This window comes from Trachypithecus francoisi, unplaced genomic scaffold (genome assembly GCF_009764315.1).
Source record: "Trachypithecus francoisi isolate TF-2019V2 unplaced genomic scaffold, Tfra_2.0 Lachesis_group0, whole genome shotgun sequence".
Taxonomy (NCBI): Eukaryota; Metazoa; Chordata; class Mammalia; order Primates; family Cercopithecidae; genus Trachypithecus; species Trachypithecus francoisi.
This window is the reverse complement of record NW_022681453.1, coordinates 66,706,416-66,724,583: the sequence shown is the minus strand read 5'-3', so window position 1 is coordinate 66,724,583 and position 18,168 is coordinate 66,706,416. Positions and strand designations below refer to the sequence as shown.

General features: G+C 41.2%; 1 protein-coding gene across 4 annotated transcripts in view; it reads left to right on the top strand.

The window, feature by feature from the left end:
- CASR (calcium sensing receptor) overlaps window positions 1–18,168 on the top strand; it is a 146,669-nt gene that overhangs the window by 120,846 nt on the left and 7,655 nt on the right. For all 4 annotated transcript variants that reach the window (XM_033211041.1, XM_033211040.1, XM_033211039.1 and 1 more), the window contains 2 exons: window positions 520–1,404; window positions 15,107–15,337. In XM_033211041.1, the coding sequence (XP_033066932.1) occupies window positions 520–1,404; window positions 15,107–15,337 (1,116 nt within the window). The remainder of the gene's footprint in view (window positions 1–519; window positions 1,405–15,106; window positions 15,338–18,168) is intronic.

The following is an 18,168-nucleotide window of genomic DNA, read 5'->3' as shown; positions in this document are numbered from 1 at the left end:
CTTAAGTTTATAATCCATGGGGAAACTGATTCCTTCCAGAGGCAGATTATGGACAAAGTGTTTATTGCAGTAAAGGGAAGTTAAACTGTTCAGATCAGAAGCTGAGCACAACAGGCCAAAGTTGTGTACATGGATATACTATAACCAATGAGGCAGCACAGAGGAGGTTAGAGGAAACATGAAATGGTGCATAAAGACTCTTCTTGAAAGGCTAAGCACATCCCACTATTGTTGGGTTGATTTTATGGCCAGACCCAGTTTTGAAAGTAGCATTGTGAAGAACCATCCATTGGGAATTGGGATGACTGAAAGGTGCTTAAGTGCTCACGCTGGAGTGGAACAGATGCTGCTTTTCCTTACGCTTTCTTTCATCCTGTACACAGTGAACAGCATAGTTGATAAATGAGACCAAGGCATGCTCAGAAAGCCACCTCCACAACAGCCTGGAGGCTCACTCAGCACCTCCTCACTCACTCACTCACTCACTCACTCATTCACCATGTTCTTGGTTCTCTCCAGGTCAGTTACGCCTCCTCCAGCAGACTCCTCAGCAACAAGAATCAATTCAAGTCCTTCCTCCGAACCATCCCCAATGATGAGCACCAGGCCACTGCCATGGCAGACATCATTGAGTATTTCCGCTGGAACTGGGTGGGCACAATTGCAGCTGATGATGACTACGGGCGGCCAGGGATTGAGAAGTTCCGAGAGGAAGCTGAGGAAAGGGACATCTGCATTGACTTCAGTGAACTCATCTCCCAGTACTCTGATGAGGAAGAGATCCAGCATGTGGTGGAGGTGATTCAAAATTCCACGGCCAAAGTCATCGTGGTTTTCTCCAGTGGCCCAGACCTTGAGCCCCTCATCAAGGAGATTGTCCGGCGCAATATCACAGGCAAGATCTGGCTGGCCAGTGAGGCCTGGGCCAGCTCCTCCCTGATCGCCATGCCCGAGTACTTCCACGTGGTTGGAGGCACCATTGGATTTGCTCTGAAGGCTGGGCAGATCCCAGGCTTTCGGGAATTCCTGAAGAAGGTCCATCCCAGGAAGTCTGTCCACAATGGTTTTGCCAAGGAGTTTTGGGAAGAAACATTTAACTGCCACCTCCAAGAAGGTGTTAAAGGACCTTTACCTGTGGACACCTTTCTGAGAGGTCACGAAGAAAGTGGAGGCAGGTTTAGCAACAGTTCGACAGCCTTCCGACCCCTCTGTACAGGGGATGAGAACATCAGCAGTGTTGAGACCCCTTACATAGATTACACGCATTTACGGATATCCTACAATGTGTACTTAGCAGTCTACTCCATTGCCCATGCCTTGCAAGATATATATACCTGCTTACCTGGGAGAGGGCTCTTCACCAACGGCTCCTGTGCAGACATCAAGAAAGTTGAGGCGTGGCAGGTGCGTCCTTCACTTATATAGCAATTTGCTGTATAATAAAGCAGAGGTGGGCTTCTACTCCAGGCAAGAAAAATAGTGGTTACTTGAAAAGGGCAATATTTAAATGAGACCACTAAATGGAGTGTTGGATTCAAAGTACCTTTTTTAAATCTTGAGCAACTGATTTGAGCAAAATTGATAGTAATTTGATTATCTATTTAAAGCCTTGAGTCAACTGTTCTTTAGTCCAGTGGTTCAGAATAACTAAAGTATGGTCCCCAAAAGTTTTCAAATATCCCAGAACAGATTTAGTAATGAGTGGGGTATTTTTCTAATGTCTAAATTATCAATATTGTTCCCTTGTGAGTAAAGTATCTTTTGAGTACCTATTACATTCCATATACTAAGTGGCATAAAGCTAGTATTATTGTATTCAGTCACCACTTTTGCCATGACATTACTGACAGCCTATACCAAGCCACCCAGCAGGTCAGCTAAGTGCGACTTAGGACAAAAGCAAATCAAAGGCACAGAAAACAAAAACTCTTTGTAAAAAGATTTGATATTGAATGTTTCAAAAAGAAGTACTGAAGTCGTTATCGTAGGAAAAATCAGAACTTCAGAGGAGTTCCCACAGTTGTTTAGCCTTGTTTTGTATTTTTGAATTACACACAGGACAGACATCATAATCTTTTTCATTTCAAGAGCTATATAGCTGTTTGGGTCTTGCATACGTGCCTTATTTTTTCAATCAGACCATGTTTTATACTCCTTTTGTATTTTCCTTAGTTCCAAACTGACCTATCAGAGAGACTGCATGACAGTGGAGAGGGTGGGGACTCCTGAATTTGAGTGGAATGTCTCAGCCTCCAGTGCCCCCATTTCTTAGCTGTGTGATCTTAGGCAAACCACAGCTGTAAGTCACAGTGTCTCCATCTGTGACACAGACTTAATGTCTAGCTTACTTTCCACTCAAGGTTCTTTTGACTTAGGTTCGTGACATTAAATGACATGGTATATGTAAAAGCAATTTGTAAACTTTCAAACTCTAAACAGATGTATGATTATTATAGTAGAATTTCAGTACACCTCTAATTAATCCATCGTTTAGCTAAAAATGATAACTAGAACAGCTTTGTATACAGAACCCAACCACCACAAACCCTTTGGGAAGGATACCAAGAAGCAAAAAGCATACAACTTGTATCAGTCACTATAGAGATTCTCATGAAAGACAAGGAGTGACTGTCTAAGTTGGTCGAATGAGTCAGAATCTACAAGTTCTCAGCCCTTCTTTTATGGGAACCTCTCACCCAACCATCACTGTTGGCTAAAATTTCTAACTTCTGTGGGGTACTCAGAGCTTCCTTCTTCACATGGAACCCCTACCCTGTCAGGATAGAGGTGCTGTAATGAAGGTCAGAAACTCTAAAGTCTTCAGGAGTGACGATGCTAAGGTGTAGGGTTTTAAGTAGGAGGAGTAAGGGGACAATCTTTTAGGTGGTTGATACTATCGTCTTTTCTTTCTTACCTTTCATGTCCAGTGCAAGGAGGACCCCAAGTCGAAAAAACTGCAAGACAAGGGTAGGGTTGAAGGAAAAACAGGTTTCAAGGGGGAAACTTGGCAGTTCTACTCTTCAATGGCTCCTCTTCCAGATAAGGAAATAAAATTCAGATGGTCAAGACCTGTGAGAGAAAAAAAAGACCTGTGAGAGAAAAAAAAAGCCATGACAGGCAATAGTCACAACTGGGACTTTTAGTTGTGTAATAGAAAGCCCTAACCAAATAGGCATAAACAAAAAAAGAGGAAATGTAGTGGGTCATGTTACTAAAAATCTCAGAAGTGTTCCAGGTAATGCTAGGTATTTTCATCTCATCTTTCTGTTCTTCATTCCCCAGGGTTAGCAATTTTCAGCTTCTGTAGCAGCTTGAAGCTAGGATCTCCTTACTTCCCAAGATATCCTGTAAAAGTTCCAGAAACCACGTTTATTGACCATTCCTAGGTAATGGATCCATCCCTAATGCTAGCAGTCCTCCAGAGTACATAGACTTAGAGTAAGCGGGGAGTGAATCCCCAGTGGGAAGTCAGGATGCCATTATCAAAAGGAGGAAGAAATAGAAGCAAAGCAGCCAACATTCAAAATGTCCACTACAAAGACACTTCACCCAACCATGGCCCAGGTAAAGATATGTTCTCCTGACTCTTACATGGTCTGGCAAAATCCCCCCAGGAGAGAGCACAGATAGGAAAATGGGATCAGAACTCTAGGGAGGAATAACATGGGATATTGGCCAAAATGTTCTGAGTGCTTGGTGTGGATCTCCTTTGAGCCTCAGGAACCCAGGTTGTTGGGTGGGCATTCCAGAATTTGAGATCTTGGCCAGGGGATGAACTAGCAATTATTAATTCTCATTAAGACCTATATCTTCATCAGGAAATCAACTAGCAATTATTCATTCTCAATATTAAGACCTATATGGAAATTTATCACCTATAATCAAATCCAGGTCTCCAGCTAGAACTCCATGTCTGCCTTCTCTCAGTTCTTCCCCTGTAAGCCAACCTGCATGACACCTCCTCACAAATCACTCATTAGTTTTTGGCACAGCATCTTTGCGTAGGCCATAGCCCACACCAGAAGGGCCATCAATTTTTATCACTGCTGTCATTTTCTACCATGAACATTTAAATTGTTTTCCAAATCTACTTTCCCCTGGAAGTCTTTTCAAATCATATTCCCACAACACCCTTTCTGATCATTCTTGCTTCCTCATTTTTGATGTTTATATACCCAACTTAAGCTTCCACATCTCTTCAGTTGACTGAAGTAGACACTTTTTAGTTAAAATTCTGGTTATAAGGGTCAATCACAATTTTTTCCTTTCTCTCTCCTCAAAAAAATATATATCAATCAACTCATATGCCTCCAAAGTAGCACTAGCAGGTGATTTATGAGCATACAACCCACTGCCTTCTGACCTCTTCTTGGAGACCTTCAAGCCCTCCTCACATCCCTTCTCAGCTGTCTCTTCACTACTCCTTTGCTGTACTCTAAGCTTCACAAGATCAGGAACCATGCCTGTATTGTTCATCTGTATGTGCAGAATGTCTGATGCTGCAATATTCATAGAATGAATGAAGGAGTGAATAGCAGTCTAGTTGATTTGACCTGTCAGCACTACCTAGAGGCCTTTGCAGGGAACTGTTTGAGCCAACAACCGTTCTTGAATCAATCACTGTGGCCAAGGTATTCTAGGCTCTGTTTGGACAAGCTTTGGTCACATCCCCACCATCAAGTTTAAATGGAACATCATGTAAGTACGAAATCACCTTCTTTCTTCTCTCAGGATGATCATGCACAAAGTGCATGCACCTCACACCAATACTCACTAGTCAAAAAACAGGCATGCAGCCATGGTGAGGATGGAAGTCAAATGGAGCTGACCTTTCTAGGAATTGCTGGTACTGCTGGAAGTTGGGGAATGGGGGATAAATTGTGGGGACAGCCAGAGAAGATGGAAGGGAGATAAAAAAATCATGGCTGGGATTAGAGAAGGGAATTGGGTCTGGATCTTCCTTCATGCTCTTACCACAGGAATTGGGCAAGAAGCATCAAGTTCATTATCTGTGTGACCTGGCCCTCATTATCTGTGTAAGAGCTGGGAGTCCTAGACTGGCAGGGGGTTTCTAATCTCTAGCGTTCAGCTTAATTCAATTGACGCAACTGAGAATGTGTGCCAAGAGGTGATTCCCATTTATGCTTATAATGAGCAACCATTTGATTTTAAAATCTTTTAGGGGAAATACCCTAAAATACCACAAGGTGGGAATATTACAGCATAAAAGAATATGTTAGCTTCTAAGTGCATGCATGTCCTGTATTTGCCCCTCTGTGAGATCTATGTGTCTTTCTTGGTGGTGGTTTCTTTGTGAGCCTGTAAGTCTCTTTGTGTCTATATGCTATGTTCTGTGTTCAGATCTTTTTATTTGTTGGTTGTTTGCTTTTTTGAGGCAGAGTCTTGCTCTGTCGCTCAGGCTGGAGTAAAGTGGCACAATCTCGGCTCACTGCAACCTCCATCTCCCAGGTTCAAGCAGTTCTCCTATGTTCAGATCTTTCTACTAGCTTTTTTTATTTCTCTTCCCCTTCATTTATTCTTTTCCCTCATATTACTCCCCAAATAAAATAAATAATTTGGAAACATTATATTGGATAATAATCTCAAGTAAAATTTTATATTTCATTTTAAAAGGAACTGTTAGTTCCTTTTTAAAACATTTTTAAAAGCAAAAGAGGCCAGGCGCGGTGGCTCACACCTATAGTCTCAACACTTTGGGAGGCCAAGGTGGTTGGATCACAAGATCAGGAGTTCAAGACCAGCCTGGGTAACATGGTGAAACCCCGTCTCTACTAAAACTACAAAAAATTAGCTGGGTGTGGTGGCATGCACCTGTAGTCCCAGCTGCTTGGGAGGCTGAAGCAGGAGAATCACTTGAACCTAGGAGGCGGAGGTTGCAGTGAGCCAAGATCACACCACTGCACTCCAGCCTGAGCAACAGAGCAAGACTCCGTCTCTAAATAAATAAATAAATAAATAAATAAATAAATAAATAAGAAAGAAAAAGAGTATTCTCTCTCGGGCAGATATCTAAATTATTTTTTAACTTATGTTGCTTTTTTGTGGATCGATGATTATCAGTTTAAAGATTCCCTGTCGTTGCTCCTAAGAGTGAAATGGTTTTCATCTCCATCTTCCCTGTTATGTGAATTAAAGGCAAGATACTATGCAGAAAATAAAATGCCCAAATGCAAAAATTGCAAGTCAACCTGCCAAAAGAAATATTAAAGATGTTTAAAGAGGTGACTTAGAGATATGACTTGGTAAGCATAATAATTGATTGATTATAAGTGGATAACATACAAATTTTGAATAGAAAATATTCCACACTTATGTGATTTTATTTATATACCTGCTGTGAGGACATACTACAATACAATTCAGGTTAGGATTCGAAGTAAGGAAAAAAAAAATCATTGGAGATGAGTCTTGAAGAGCAGATAGGATTTGTGGATATGGAGAAGGATCTACTGTACTCCTTGGAGGAAGAGTCACAAAATATTCTGCTAAGCAAAAGAATACAGACTTAAAAAAATAGTACATAGTGTATGATTTCATTTATGTGACATTCTGTCTCTACTGACAGAAAGAAAGCAGATCATTGGTGGCCTAAGGCTGCGAGGGGGTAGAGGCTGACTTTAAGGGACACCACAGAACCTTTTGGGATGGTGGCAGTGGTAGTTACCAAGCATATACATTTGCCCAAACTCAGAACTATACACTTAAAATGAGTGTATATAAATTATACCTCAAAAAAGTTGATGAAAAAAATAATGGAAAGTCCCCAGGTAGGGAAGTCCTGGCTATGCATGGAGATCAGGATGTCATTCAGGTTAGACCATTTTCCCAATTATGGCCCCTCATGTTGCCACAAGCATTACACATCTCTACCATTTCATTTTTAAAATATATCCATTTTCTCAACCTACATTTATACCAGTTAACCTGTTGTAACTAGAGATAGACAACTTAATAGGTGTCTAATTTCACTCCTGCATGTGAGTAGGTAGTATAGTGTAATAGTTAACTGTTTGGAATCTCAAGCCAGACTGAGTTGGTTTAAATTTTAATGGCCACCTAATTGCTTTATGACCTTGGGCAGTCACTTAGTGTCCTTGTGCCTCACTTTTCTCTCTCACCTGAGAAATAGAGATCATGAAACTTATAAGTTTATTATGAGGATAATGTTAGTTAATATGCACAGAGTGCTTAGGATAGTGCCTATATACTATGTTCAGTAAATATTCTTGAGTATTATTCTTTCATAGGTGAGGAAGGTAAGACCCAGAGAAGTCGGAATGATTTTCCTAAAGTAATATATCTAGCTAGTAAGAAAGCCACATCTGCTCCAGGTGATCTGTTCCCCAAAGAGGCCACAGGAGTTGCTAAAAGAACCAGTTTTGCCTTCTGAGCACCACGTGCCTTCTAGCTCCTGAGAGGCTGCCAGATCAGCCAGTAGTCTCCAAGTGAAGACACTGGTCCACTACCTTGAACCCTGGGTGTTCACCAATTGTCCTGACACCTCGGTCCTTACACAAAGAGAAAGTTTAGTGTGCAAATAATTGAGAGTGGACACAACCAATCAGGTTGGAGTGTATTGAACATCTCTTTGTCCATCTTGAATATTATTGCATTTCTTCTTTCTAAAACAGTGCCTGCTTGGCCAGTAGTGGTTCCTCAATAAATACTTGTTGAGTAAACAAATGAATAAAGAAAGAAAATGGGGCAAAAATAACTCCTGAGAGGACAGTGACACAGTACCTAGATATAGGCACAGATAAGGAAGATCAGTGATCTCAGAGAAGTGGTCAGAAAACTCTCACACAACAAACCACAGTAATGCTGACTTCATAAACTGGGGCTGAAACTTAGCTCTGCATTATCAACAAAGTAAATTACATGAAAGAAAACATGTTTTGGTAAGGATTTTAAGACTATGAACAGGGTTATTGAGGTACAAAGATCCAGAAACCATTAAATTTTAAATTATTCTTATATTTTTAACTGATGTAGGCCTCCTAAGAATCTTTATCAGGAACAATTTATTAGCCTAATTTGTACTAATGAATATGCCTAAAAGAAGAAAAGAAGCAACTTCAAAAAAATTATTTTGGCCTTTTTATTTGGTTGCTTGTTTTTGTTTGTTTAGGTTTAGAATTTAGATCATATTATCAGTCTTACTTAGCCTGATTCAATCCAACTGAACTGGTTAGAACTTCCAGTATAATCTTGTATAGATACAGTGAAAACAGACATTGCTGTCTGCATTTGATCTCAGGGGGAAAGTGTTCAGTCTTTCAGCACTAAGTATGATGCTAACATTCATAGATGCCCTTTATAGAGTTGAGGAAGTTCCCTTTTGTTCCTATATTGCTGAGAGCTTTTATCAGGAATGGAGGTTGGATGTTATCAGTACTTTTTCTGTATCTATTCAGAAAAGGATGTGGTTTTTCTTTTGTAGTATATTCATGTAGTTGAATGTCAAACCAATCTTTTGTTCCTGGGATTAATCCTACTTGGTCATAATGTATATTCCTTTTTGCACATGTATTTGTGTGTTTAATTTACTAAAATTTGGTTAAGAGATTTTGCTTCTATGTTCATGAGGACTATTGGTCTATAGTTTTATTTTCTTGTAATATCTTTGCCTGGTTTTGGTGTCTGAGTAATGGTGATCTCAGAATGAGTTTGGCAGTATTGACTCCTTTTTTGATATTCTATAAGACTTTTGTAGAATTTGTATTAATTCTTCCTTAAATCTTTGGCAGAACTCATCAGTGAAGCCACCTTTAGTTGGTTTTCTTTGTGGGATTTTTTTGTTTTGTTTTGTTTTGAGATGGAGTCTCGCTCTGTCACCCACGATGGAGCAAAGTGGCGTGATCTTGGCTCACTGCAACCTCTGCCTCCCAGGTTCAAGAGATGCTTCTGCCTCAGCCTCCCGAGTAGCTGGGATTACAGGCATGAGCTACCACCAGCAGCTAATTTTTGCATGTTTAGTAGAGATGAGGTTTCACCATGTTGACCAGGCTGGTCTCTAACTCCTGGCCTCAAGTGATCCACCCTCCTTGGCCTCCCAAAGTGCTGGGATTACAGGCATGAGCCACTGTGCATGGCCTGTGGGAAAATTTTGAACTGCAAATTCAATTTATTTAATGGATAGAATGCTATTTCCGTATATATGAGTCAGCTTTGATAGTTTGTCTTTCAAAGACTTTGTCCACATCGTCAAATTTATTGATGTAACTTTATTTGTAATATTGTTTATGATGTTCTCAGACTATCATTATAATGCCTGCAGCATCTATAGTGATGTCACTTCTCTAATTTATCATACTGTAAATATGCATCTTCTCTCTTTTTTCTGATCAGTCTGACTAGAGATTCATCAACTTTATTAATCTTCTCAAAGAATCAGCTTTTGACTTTAGTGATTTTTCTCTATATTTTTGTTGTCTATTTCATTTATTTCTACTCTGATCTCTGTCATTTCCTTTCTTCTGATTTATTCTAGTTTAATTTGCTCTCCTTTTTCTAGTTACTCATTTGGAAACTGAAGTCATTGATTTAAAAACCTTTCTTATAATATAGACATTTAGTGCTATAAATTTCACTGTAAATATTGTATTAGCTGCATCCCTCAAATTTTGATATGCTGTGCTTTCATTTTAATTCAGTTTAAAATACCTTCCAACTTTCCTTTTGATTTCTTCTTTGGCCCTCAGGTTTAGAAGTGTGTTATTTGGTTTCCAAGTTTCCAGTGATTTTTCCAAACATTTTTCTGTGATTTGTTTTTAATTTAATTCCATTGGAGTCAACATACTCTGTTTGATATTAATATTTTTTAAATTTATTAAAACTTGCTTTATAATCCTGAATATGATTTATCTGGATAAATATTTTGTGTTCCTGAAAAGAATGTGTATTCTGTTGTTGGGATGACTGTTCTGTAAATATCAATTAGATCAAATTGGTTGATAGTACTGTCCAAGTCTTTTAAGTCTCTTATATTTTTATTGATTTTCTGCCTACTTCTTTCAGCTAATACAGGTGCCTTATTGACCTTATTTTTCTCATTTATCCTCAGGCTGATAAAAACCTCCTCATGGGCACCACTTGTCCACATAGTCATGCTGGACACCTACAGGTTTAATATCTATTTTATTAATCATGCACTCAAAAGACATACCTTGAGTATCCACTAAAATCTAGGCCCTCTACAAACCACGGGAGATACAGAAAGAAATAACACATTTCCTGCTTTAGAGAAGTTTGGTCTAATGAAGTGTAGGTACAAAATTCCTAGCCACAAAGATTCTGGGGTGCTTCCTTCTCCAGATAAGATGTTTACATTGCCATGTCTTCCCTCCTGCCTACCCTTTATCTCCCTGCCACATCCGAAGTTGGACTTGCCATGTCTCATTACTCAACTTGCTACACCAAGTATCCTAGAGGCTACCTTGTTATCAAGGTTCCTGCCAACTACAAATGTCAGTTTCACTAATTAAGTCATACTTGGATTTTTAAAGTCCTTTTCCATGCCTTCCTTTTTGTAACAGCTTTATAAGATGTAATTCACATGCCATACAATTCATTCATTTAAAGTATACAATTAAGTGTTTTTTAATATATTCACAGTTATGCAACCATAACCACAATCAATTTTAGAACATTTTCACCACATCAAAAAGCAACTGCATACCCTTTAACTGTCACTCCCTAGGCCCCCAAAGCCCCAGTCTTAGACAAACACTGATCTACTTTCTGCTTCTGTACATTTGGACTTTCCTGGATATTTCACATAAATAAAATCATAAAACATATGATCTTTTGTGACTGGCTGCTTCTTCCATATTATAATATGTATCAGTACTTCATTCCTTTTTACAGCAAAATAGTATCCCATTGTGTGGATATACCACATTTTATTTATCCATTTACCCAACTGGTGAACATTTGGGTTGTTCTCACCTTTGGTTGTTATGAGTAATGTTGCTATGAACATTTATGTACAAATGTTTGTGTGGACATATATTTTTATTTCTCCTAGGTATGTACACAGACACACACAAACACACACACACACACACACGAGTAGATTTGTTGGGTCAAATGATAACTCTATGTTTAACTTTTTAAGGAACTGCCAAACATTTTTTCCAGTGTGGCTGCACCAGTTTACATCCCCACCAGCAGTCTATGGAGGATCCCACGTTTTGATCAGTCCTGTTTCTTATCTAATCCCATACCTTTTTGATATGAAATCTAGCCTCTTTTTTTGCCTTGGCTCCTCTTTACTTATCTTCTGCATTTCCCCTTGTTCTCTAGACATACATGATTCTTGAGAAATTGATCTCTTTACTGGCCCCATAACACATCATGTTTATTCCTAATGTGAAATCTTTGCCCATGCTGTTCCACGGTTTTTAACACCTTCCCTCCCTCTGTCCTTTCCCAGCCAAAATATTTACTATGCCTCAAGCCTGCATTGATCATTTCGGTCCTTTTTAATTTCTATCTCCTCTGAGTTTCTCTGTACTTAGAGATGATACTCCATCAGTTAGCAGTTACCTGTATTTTATCTTGTACTGTTTACTGCTTCACTGAATATTTATGTCTTGTATTTTATGCCCTAATCCATATGAAAACTCTATGAGGATGGGATGACCATGTCTTGTAGTTCTGCAGCCCAGTTCAGAACACACAGTGAATATTTTGTAAATATTTCCTAGTTGATTTATTCCAATAGTATAAAAATCCAGTCTTGTATTGTGAGTTTTTTAATGAATACTTAGAAACTTTAAGAAAATGAGTTTTGATTGTTTCTCCTTTGAAGTTAGGATTATGGTGGAAATCTCCAGCCCATGCCACCAATAATGCAGAAGACTTGTAGCCCGGGATGAGCTTTAAGTCACTTGTCTGTCCAGTCTGACCAGTGTGAAAGATGACCAGCTAATTATGAAAGGATCTTGTTCAGTTCCCCTCCCCACTTCTACCCTGATGTCGGGAGAGTTCCACTGCAGAGAACTAGTGGACAAAAGAGAGAAGCAGCTTGTTGCCTAGCATGTTAAGAACCAAGGAACTGAAACCTAAATAGGAAGAAGAAATGTATGCTAACTACTACAGCTTTACCACTATATATGCATTTCAATAAGGATGTGTTACTGACCTCTGACAAATATTTGCCATGGACACTGTAAGCAATTTATGTTGGAGGTGTAGGATGGAGTTGTAGAAAAGCCATGTTCAAGCCCCAGCTCCAGCACTTAGTGGCTGTATGACTTTTGCAAGTGTCTTGATCTTTCTCTGCCTCCGTTTCATCATCTAGAAAATGAAGATACTAATAGTTCTAATCCATAGAGGTGTTGTGAGGATTAAATGACATAGTGCGTATTAAGTATTAGAAGAGTGACTGGCACATAGGAAGTACAAATAAGAGGTAGTTTCCTACGTCTTCACTTTTCTCATCTCCTTTTCCACATGCACAGACACATGGCATGTGGACAAGATAGTGGAAACTCTATGATTAGGATGAAACATTTGCACTGACAAGTCATGGTAGGTACATGGGCTCAAAGTATAGAGGGCTTTGGAAGCTACCTGGAGAAGTCTGAAGCACATTTTATCTGAGTCATGGTAGGTCCCCAGCAGGAAGTGGGAGGGGCATGATTACGGCATGGAGAAGGATGAGCTGGCCATGTCAGAAAGGCCCCCGAGCTGCTAAGAGCAAGGTTTCGAGCAATGCAGGAGGAGGGGCAGTATTAAAGAGCAGAAGAATTGCATGTTCCTCTGAGGGCAAGAAGGATGTGTCAGGACAGGGATGTGTTGGGGTACAGACAAAAGGATGTACACCACTCTGGGTAGGAGGAAGTCAGGTCACCCCAACAGCGAGGAGGGATAGGAAGTGGAGGTGGAGGTAAAAGAAAGGAGCATGTCTAGAACACCTCCTCTCCACTGACTGCCTTAAGGCCTCAGTAAAAATGAAGGCAAACAAGGTTGTCAACCATCAGAGAAGGTGAGAAGGCACAGGAGAAGACACAAACCCTTAGTAAGAGGCATTCTCCATCTTTTTTGAGGATGGCTCAGCAATTGGTTGCAGAACCAGCTAGCAGGGAGTGAGGGATCCCTCTCCTTCATAGACCTGAGTCGAAAGTCAGGGCAGCCAGGGTCTGCCAGTGGAACAGTGGTCACAGACTGCAGGTTGGGGAGGCGCCCAGGGTGCTATGCCTGTGAGCACACACAGTCTATCATGGACTCCTTCCCCAGGCATATCTTGGAGCTACTTATGGATAAATCCAAGTGACTCCTCTACTGTATTTAATCTTCCTTACTATAAATCAATGTTTGTTTAAAAATAAAGTCAATACAGATATCAATTGTTAAGAAGCAGTGCCATCTCTGGAGTGGAGTGGGACAGGAGAGGTGCTGGCTCAGTCTGCGTGTTTGTCACGCATATCAGAATAATGTATGCCTCAGAAAGGCCTATTAAGGCCATTCATTAGATGGGCCCAGCCCAAACGTTGTCCCAGTGTGAGATTAGACATCGGATTTTAGGTACCTTAAAAACAATGATAAATGGCTGGGCGCAGTGGCTCATGCCTGTAACTCCAGCACTTTGGGAGGCTGAGGCAGGATGGTCGCTTGAGCCCAGGAGTTCGAGACCAGTGCGGGCAACATAGTGAGACCCTGTCTCTACAAAACCAAACAAAAAAAACCAGCTCAGAATGGAAGACTGCTGGAGACTCAGGAGGTACACTGGAGGCTGTGCCCTACACTCACAGGCTGGACCCTGCCTTACTCTCATGTGGTGTCACAGTGACACAAGGCTGGCCTCACATGAAAGATAAGAGGCAGGCCGGGCGCGGTGGCTCAAGCCTGTAATCCCAGCACTTTGGAAGGCCGAGACGGGTGGATCACGAGGTCAGGAGATCGAGACCATCCTGGCTAACCCGGTGAAACCCCGTCTCTACTAAAAAATACAAAAAACTAGCCGGGCGAGGTGGCGGACGCCTGTAGTCCCAGCTACTTGGGAGGCTGAGGCAGGAGAATGGCATAAACCCGGGAGGCGGAGCTTGCAGTGAGCTGAGATCCGGCCACTGCACTCCAGCCTGGGCGACAGAGCGAAACTCCGTCTTAAAAAAAAAAAAAAAGAAAGAAAGATAAGAGGCTGAGTGCCCACTGCCTCCTCTTGACTGATGTCAGGAACATGTGAGGAAGCACAGCCAGGAGCCCAGTGATGCTACAGTAGAGTATAGCAATTAAGAGTGCAGGCTTGTGACCCTGGATGAGATACTTAAAGTTTTCAGTGCCTCAGTTTCCCCAGCAATAAGATCAGCTTAATACTATTTGTTGTGAGGATTCGATTAGATAATGGATATAAAGTACTTAGGGTCGTGCCTCAATGGTAGTAAGAATGACTGATATCTAAAATGTTTACATGACTAACATGTGATATGTGTTAGTAATTATTATGATGACTTTTTTGTGCAAAGACTTTGTGACATAGAAAACCTTATAAAAATTCAAGGATTTGCCATGACTGACAGCAATAATGGCCAGGACTTCACCCACAGCCTCATCTATTTCTTCCTTCCACCCTACTCTGTGAATATTGGCAGCAAAGCACTTCCACAGCAGCAGGACCACAGGGAAAGAAAGTGCAGAGAATAAGTGCACTCAGCCATTTCTCCTCTCCTTCCCCAATGCCCAGCTCAGAAGATGCCAGGGATGGGCTCTGGCTTATAAATCCTGCCCCTCCTGGGGCACCGCCAGGTGATGGCACACCTGCAGGACCTTTGACCTGGTCAGTTGCCAGGTGAGATGTCTCCCTTTCCTTTCCCCATCTTCGAAAAAGTGTTTCCTACCCTAATTGTAATTTGAATAATAATTAAAGCCCATGGCTTACCAGGGCTGCTGCTAACACAGGCAAGTACTTTGGTGTGAATTAGTAAAAGCCGCCTCTTCCTCAAGTCACATTCCTCCCACTTTGTTGGAACAAGATAGTTTTGTTGGAACAAGATAGTTTACCGTCGTTGTACAGGGCACAGCCTACCTCATTGGTTCTATGTGGCAGCCATGTGGCTTGTACTCATTCTCTCCTCCTCTTTAGGTCCTGAAGCACCTACGGCACCTAAACTTTACCAACAATATGGGGGAGCAGGTGACCTTTGATGAGTGTGGTGACCTGGTGGGGAACTATTCCATCATCAACTGGCACCTCTCCCCAGAGGATGGCTCCATCATGTTTAAGGAAGTCGGGTATTACAACGTCTATGCCAAGAAGGGAGAAAGACTCTTCATCAACGAGGAGAAAATCCTGTGGAGTGGGTTCTCCAGGGAGGTAGGTGCTGTCCATCAGAAAACCAGATGTCTAGAACTTAAAGTATAAAAAAAAAAAAAAAAAAAGAAAACCAGATGTCTCCACCAGGGGCAGGAAACTGTGCTGGGCTTTGGGAGGGCCTTTGGTTTCACCACTGGACTTCCAAAATAAAGAGTCCACTTCCCTGAACTCTCTGGCCACTGCAATCTTGGGGCTCCCTGTGAAATCCACAGTGTTTAGTGTAAAGAGAAGAATCTTCAGAAACTGAGTCCCATGCCTTCCTACTGTATTGAAACAGTTTCATTTTTCACAAATATGACTCCCTAGCTAGTCATAAAGTTTCCTTGGCTAAAACTTTCCCTAACCAGAGCAAACTATTTAAGCAAATGTAAACATCGGTCAAGTCAGTGGCTCTCAGCTGGGCCGAGGGCAGGGGAGACAAGTTTTAGAGTGGAGGGGACTGCTTTTGGGTTGTCACAATGACCAGGAAGTATTAATGTCCTTCAGCGCTTGGGGTCCAGGGATACTAAGTGTCCAGCCTGCGTGGGACAATCTTACATGACAAAGAATTGTCCCCACCTCAATGACCAGTAACAGCCATTGAAAGACACTGGAGTCCAAAATGGAGCTGGATGTTTTCAACTGAGTCATTCAGTGTTGTCACCACCCTCACAGCCTGAACAGTTCACACAGAGGTAGTTCACTGTCATCCAGACAGCCTGGGGCTGCTGAACTGTAAACCAAAAGGACAATTTATTCTCCTTCTCCAGGAGACCTGTAACAAAGAGGAGGATGCTTGTGTTCCTGAGTATCACTGCATCTAGAAGCCTGTTAATAACCAGAAGACCACCCCTCAGTCAATTTGCACTTAAGGGAGAGAAACATGATAACACTGGAATGATGACCATTCTGTGATGTTTGTGTCCTAGAATATAGCAGGCTGCTGAGAACCCAGGTCCTCTGTAAGAACATAGATCCTAGACAGGGCATCCTCTTAACTCTCCCAGGAAGCCTGGATAAGACCCACCACATTTCTATTTGCATTTGACTTTTTATTGACTTTTTATTATCACCTTTGAGCATCTTGACCACTTCTTTTTTTTTTTTTTTAGATGAGGTCTGGCTCTCTTGCCTAGGCTAGAGTACAGTGGCACAATCTCGGCTCACTGCAGCCTCTGCCACCAAGGTTCAAGCAATTTTCCCACCTCATCCTCCTGAGTAGCTGGGATTACAGGCACACCACCACGCCTGGCTAATTTTTGTATTTTTAGTAGAGATGGAGTTTCACCATGCTGGCCAGGCTGGTCTCGAACTCCTGACCTCAGGTGATCCACCCTCCTCAGCCTCCCAAAGTGCTCTGGTGACAGATGTGAGCCACAGCGCCCAACCATCTTGGACCACTTTTTATAACATAACCAAAGACTCACTTCATCTTCTTATCAAATGCTTCTTAGGTTGGACAGGTTCCTGATGAGATGCTACAATTTCACTGTTACCCAGTATGTAGATGAGTTACCCCTGGGAAGGTCTCCTATAGACAGTGAATCTCATCCACAGTGTGCCATTTTTAATAGCTTCCACCTCAGAGGGTGGGTTCTCAATTATAAGCATGTCATGACCTCTTCCAGATGGAGATTTGGGGGTTCCAGATGTTGTATTCCTCTGTCCACTAATTATACCATTGTCTAATTTATCACGCATTTTCACTGACTGGAGTCTAAGTCGATCAGCTATACTGCCACCTGTTTATCCCTGTTGGATCATCCAGGTTATCTTTCACCCCCATTAATGCATAGAATTGAATTCTCTAATGGCACATGTCTCCTCTCCACTGCAGCAGGGAACTATCTCCTGTACAGTTCTCCATAGCCTTAATGTCCTCTCCCAGGCTATGTACATCATGGGCTTAAACATTGATAAATGAATAACACAGGGAACTCTCATAAATTCAGTCACTTATGTTCTTGGAATAGTTGACACAGTTATAAGTTAAATCTAATTTTTCCATAGAAACATTACCTCAAACCTAGCACACAGTGGATACTCAACAAATCTTAGGATCTACTCTATTATTTTCTGTACTTTTTGTGGAAATGACCACAAAAATACCATCTATATTTAACTATAAATTATATATTAATAACTTCCCTACATGTTTCACAAGGTTGTTATTGAGATCAAATGAGATCAAGGATGAAAAGCGTATTATAAACTGAATCATACTATTAATATATAAATGCAAAGTATTATCAATATGGCATTGTACTTAACTGATGTTCTCAATTTTCTTACAAATGTAGTACTAAATTTAGAGCTAGATAGATCTTTAAAGATCCTTATATCCAAGCTTCCAATTTGAAGTTGATGCCACTGAGGTTTTGGGATGCAAAGGTGACTTGTCAGGCCAAACAGATGGTCAGTATAAAAGCTGAGACTAGACTCCAAGGACCCTAATTTAGACCTCAGTGCTCCATTCCTTACACTACACTGCCAATAATTCTTTCCTTGTTTTACTGCAACAAATAAGAAGTAAAAGAGACACCTTAATTAGGGGCTTGGAATTCAGATGAGCTTCCTTGGCCAGAACTGGACAGGCATCTTTAATAAGACTGTTGAGAAGACTTGGAGATACTTGACTGCTTTTTGGAAAAATGGATCTTTCTGATGGCTACCTCAGCCCACTTCTGTGGTGATAGGATTTCTCTTTAGCTGATGGTTGCTGAAGGATGCAGTAAGAGGACCCAGATGGAGACATTCTTCTAAGCCTTGACTGGTATAAAGCAGAGTTTGGTGTAGTGAAAAGTGCAGACTTTGAAGACCGACCTCATCGCGAATCTCAGCTCTCCAGTCTC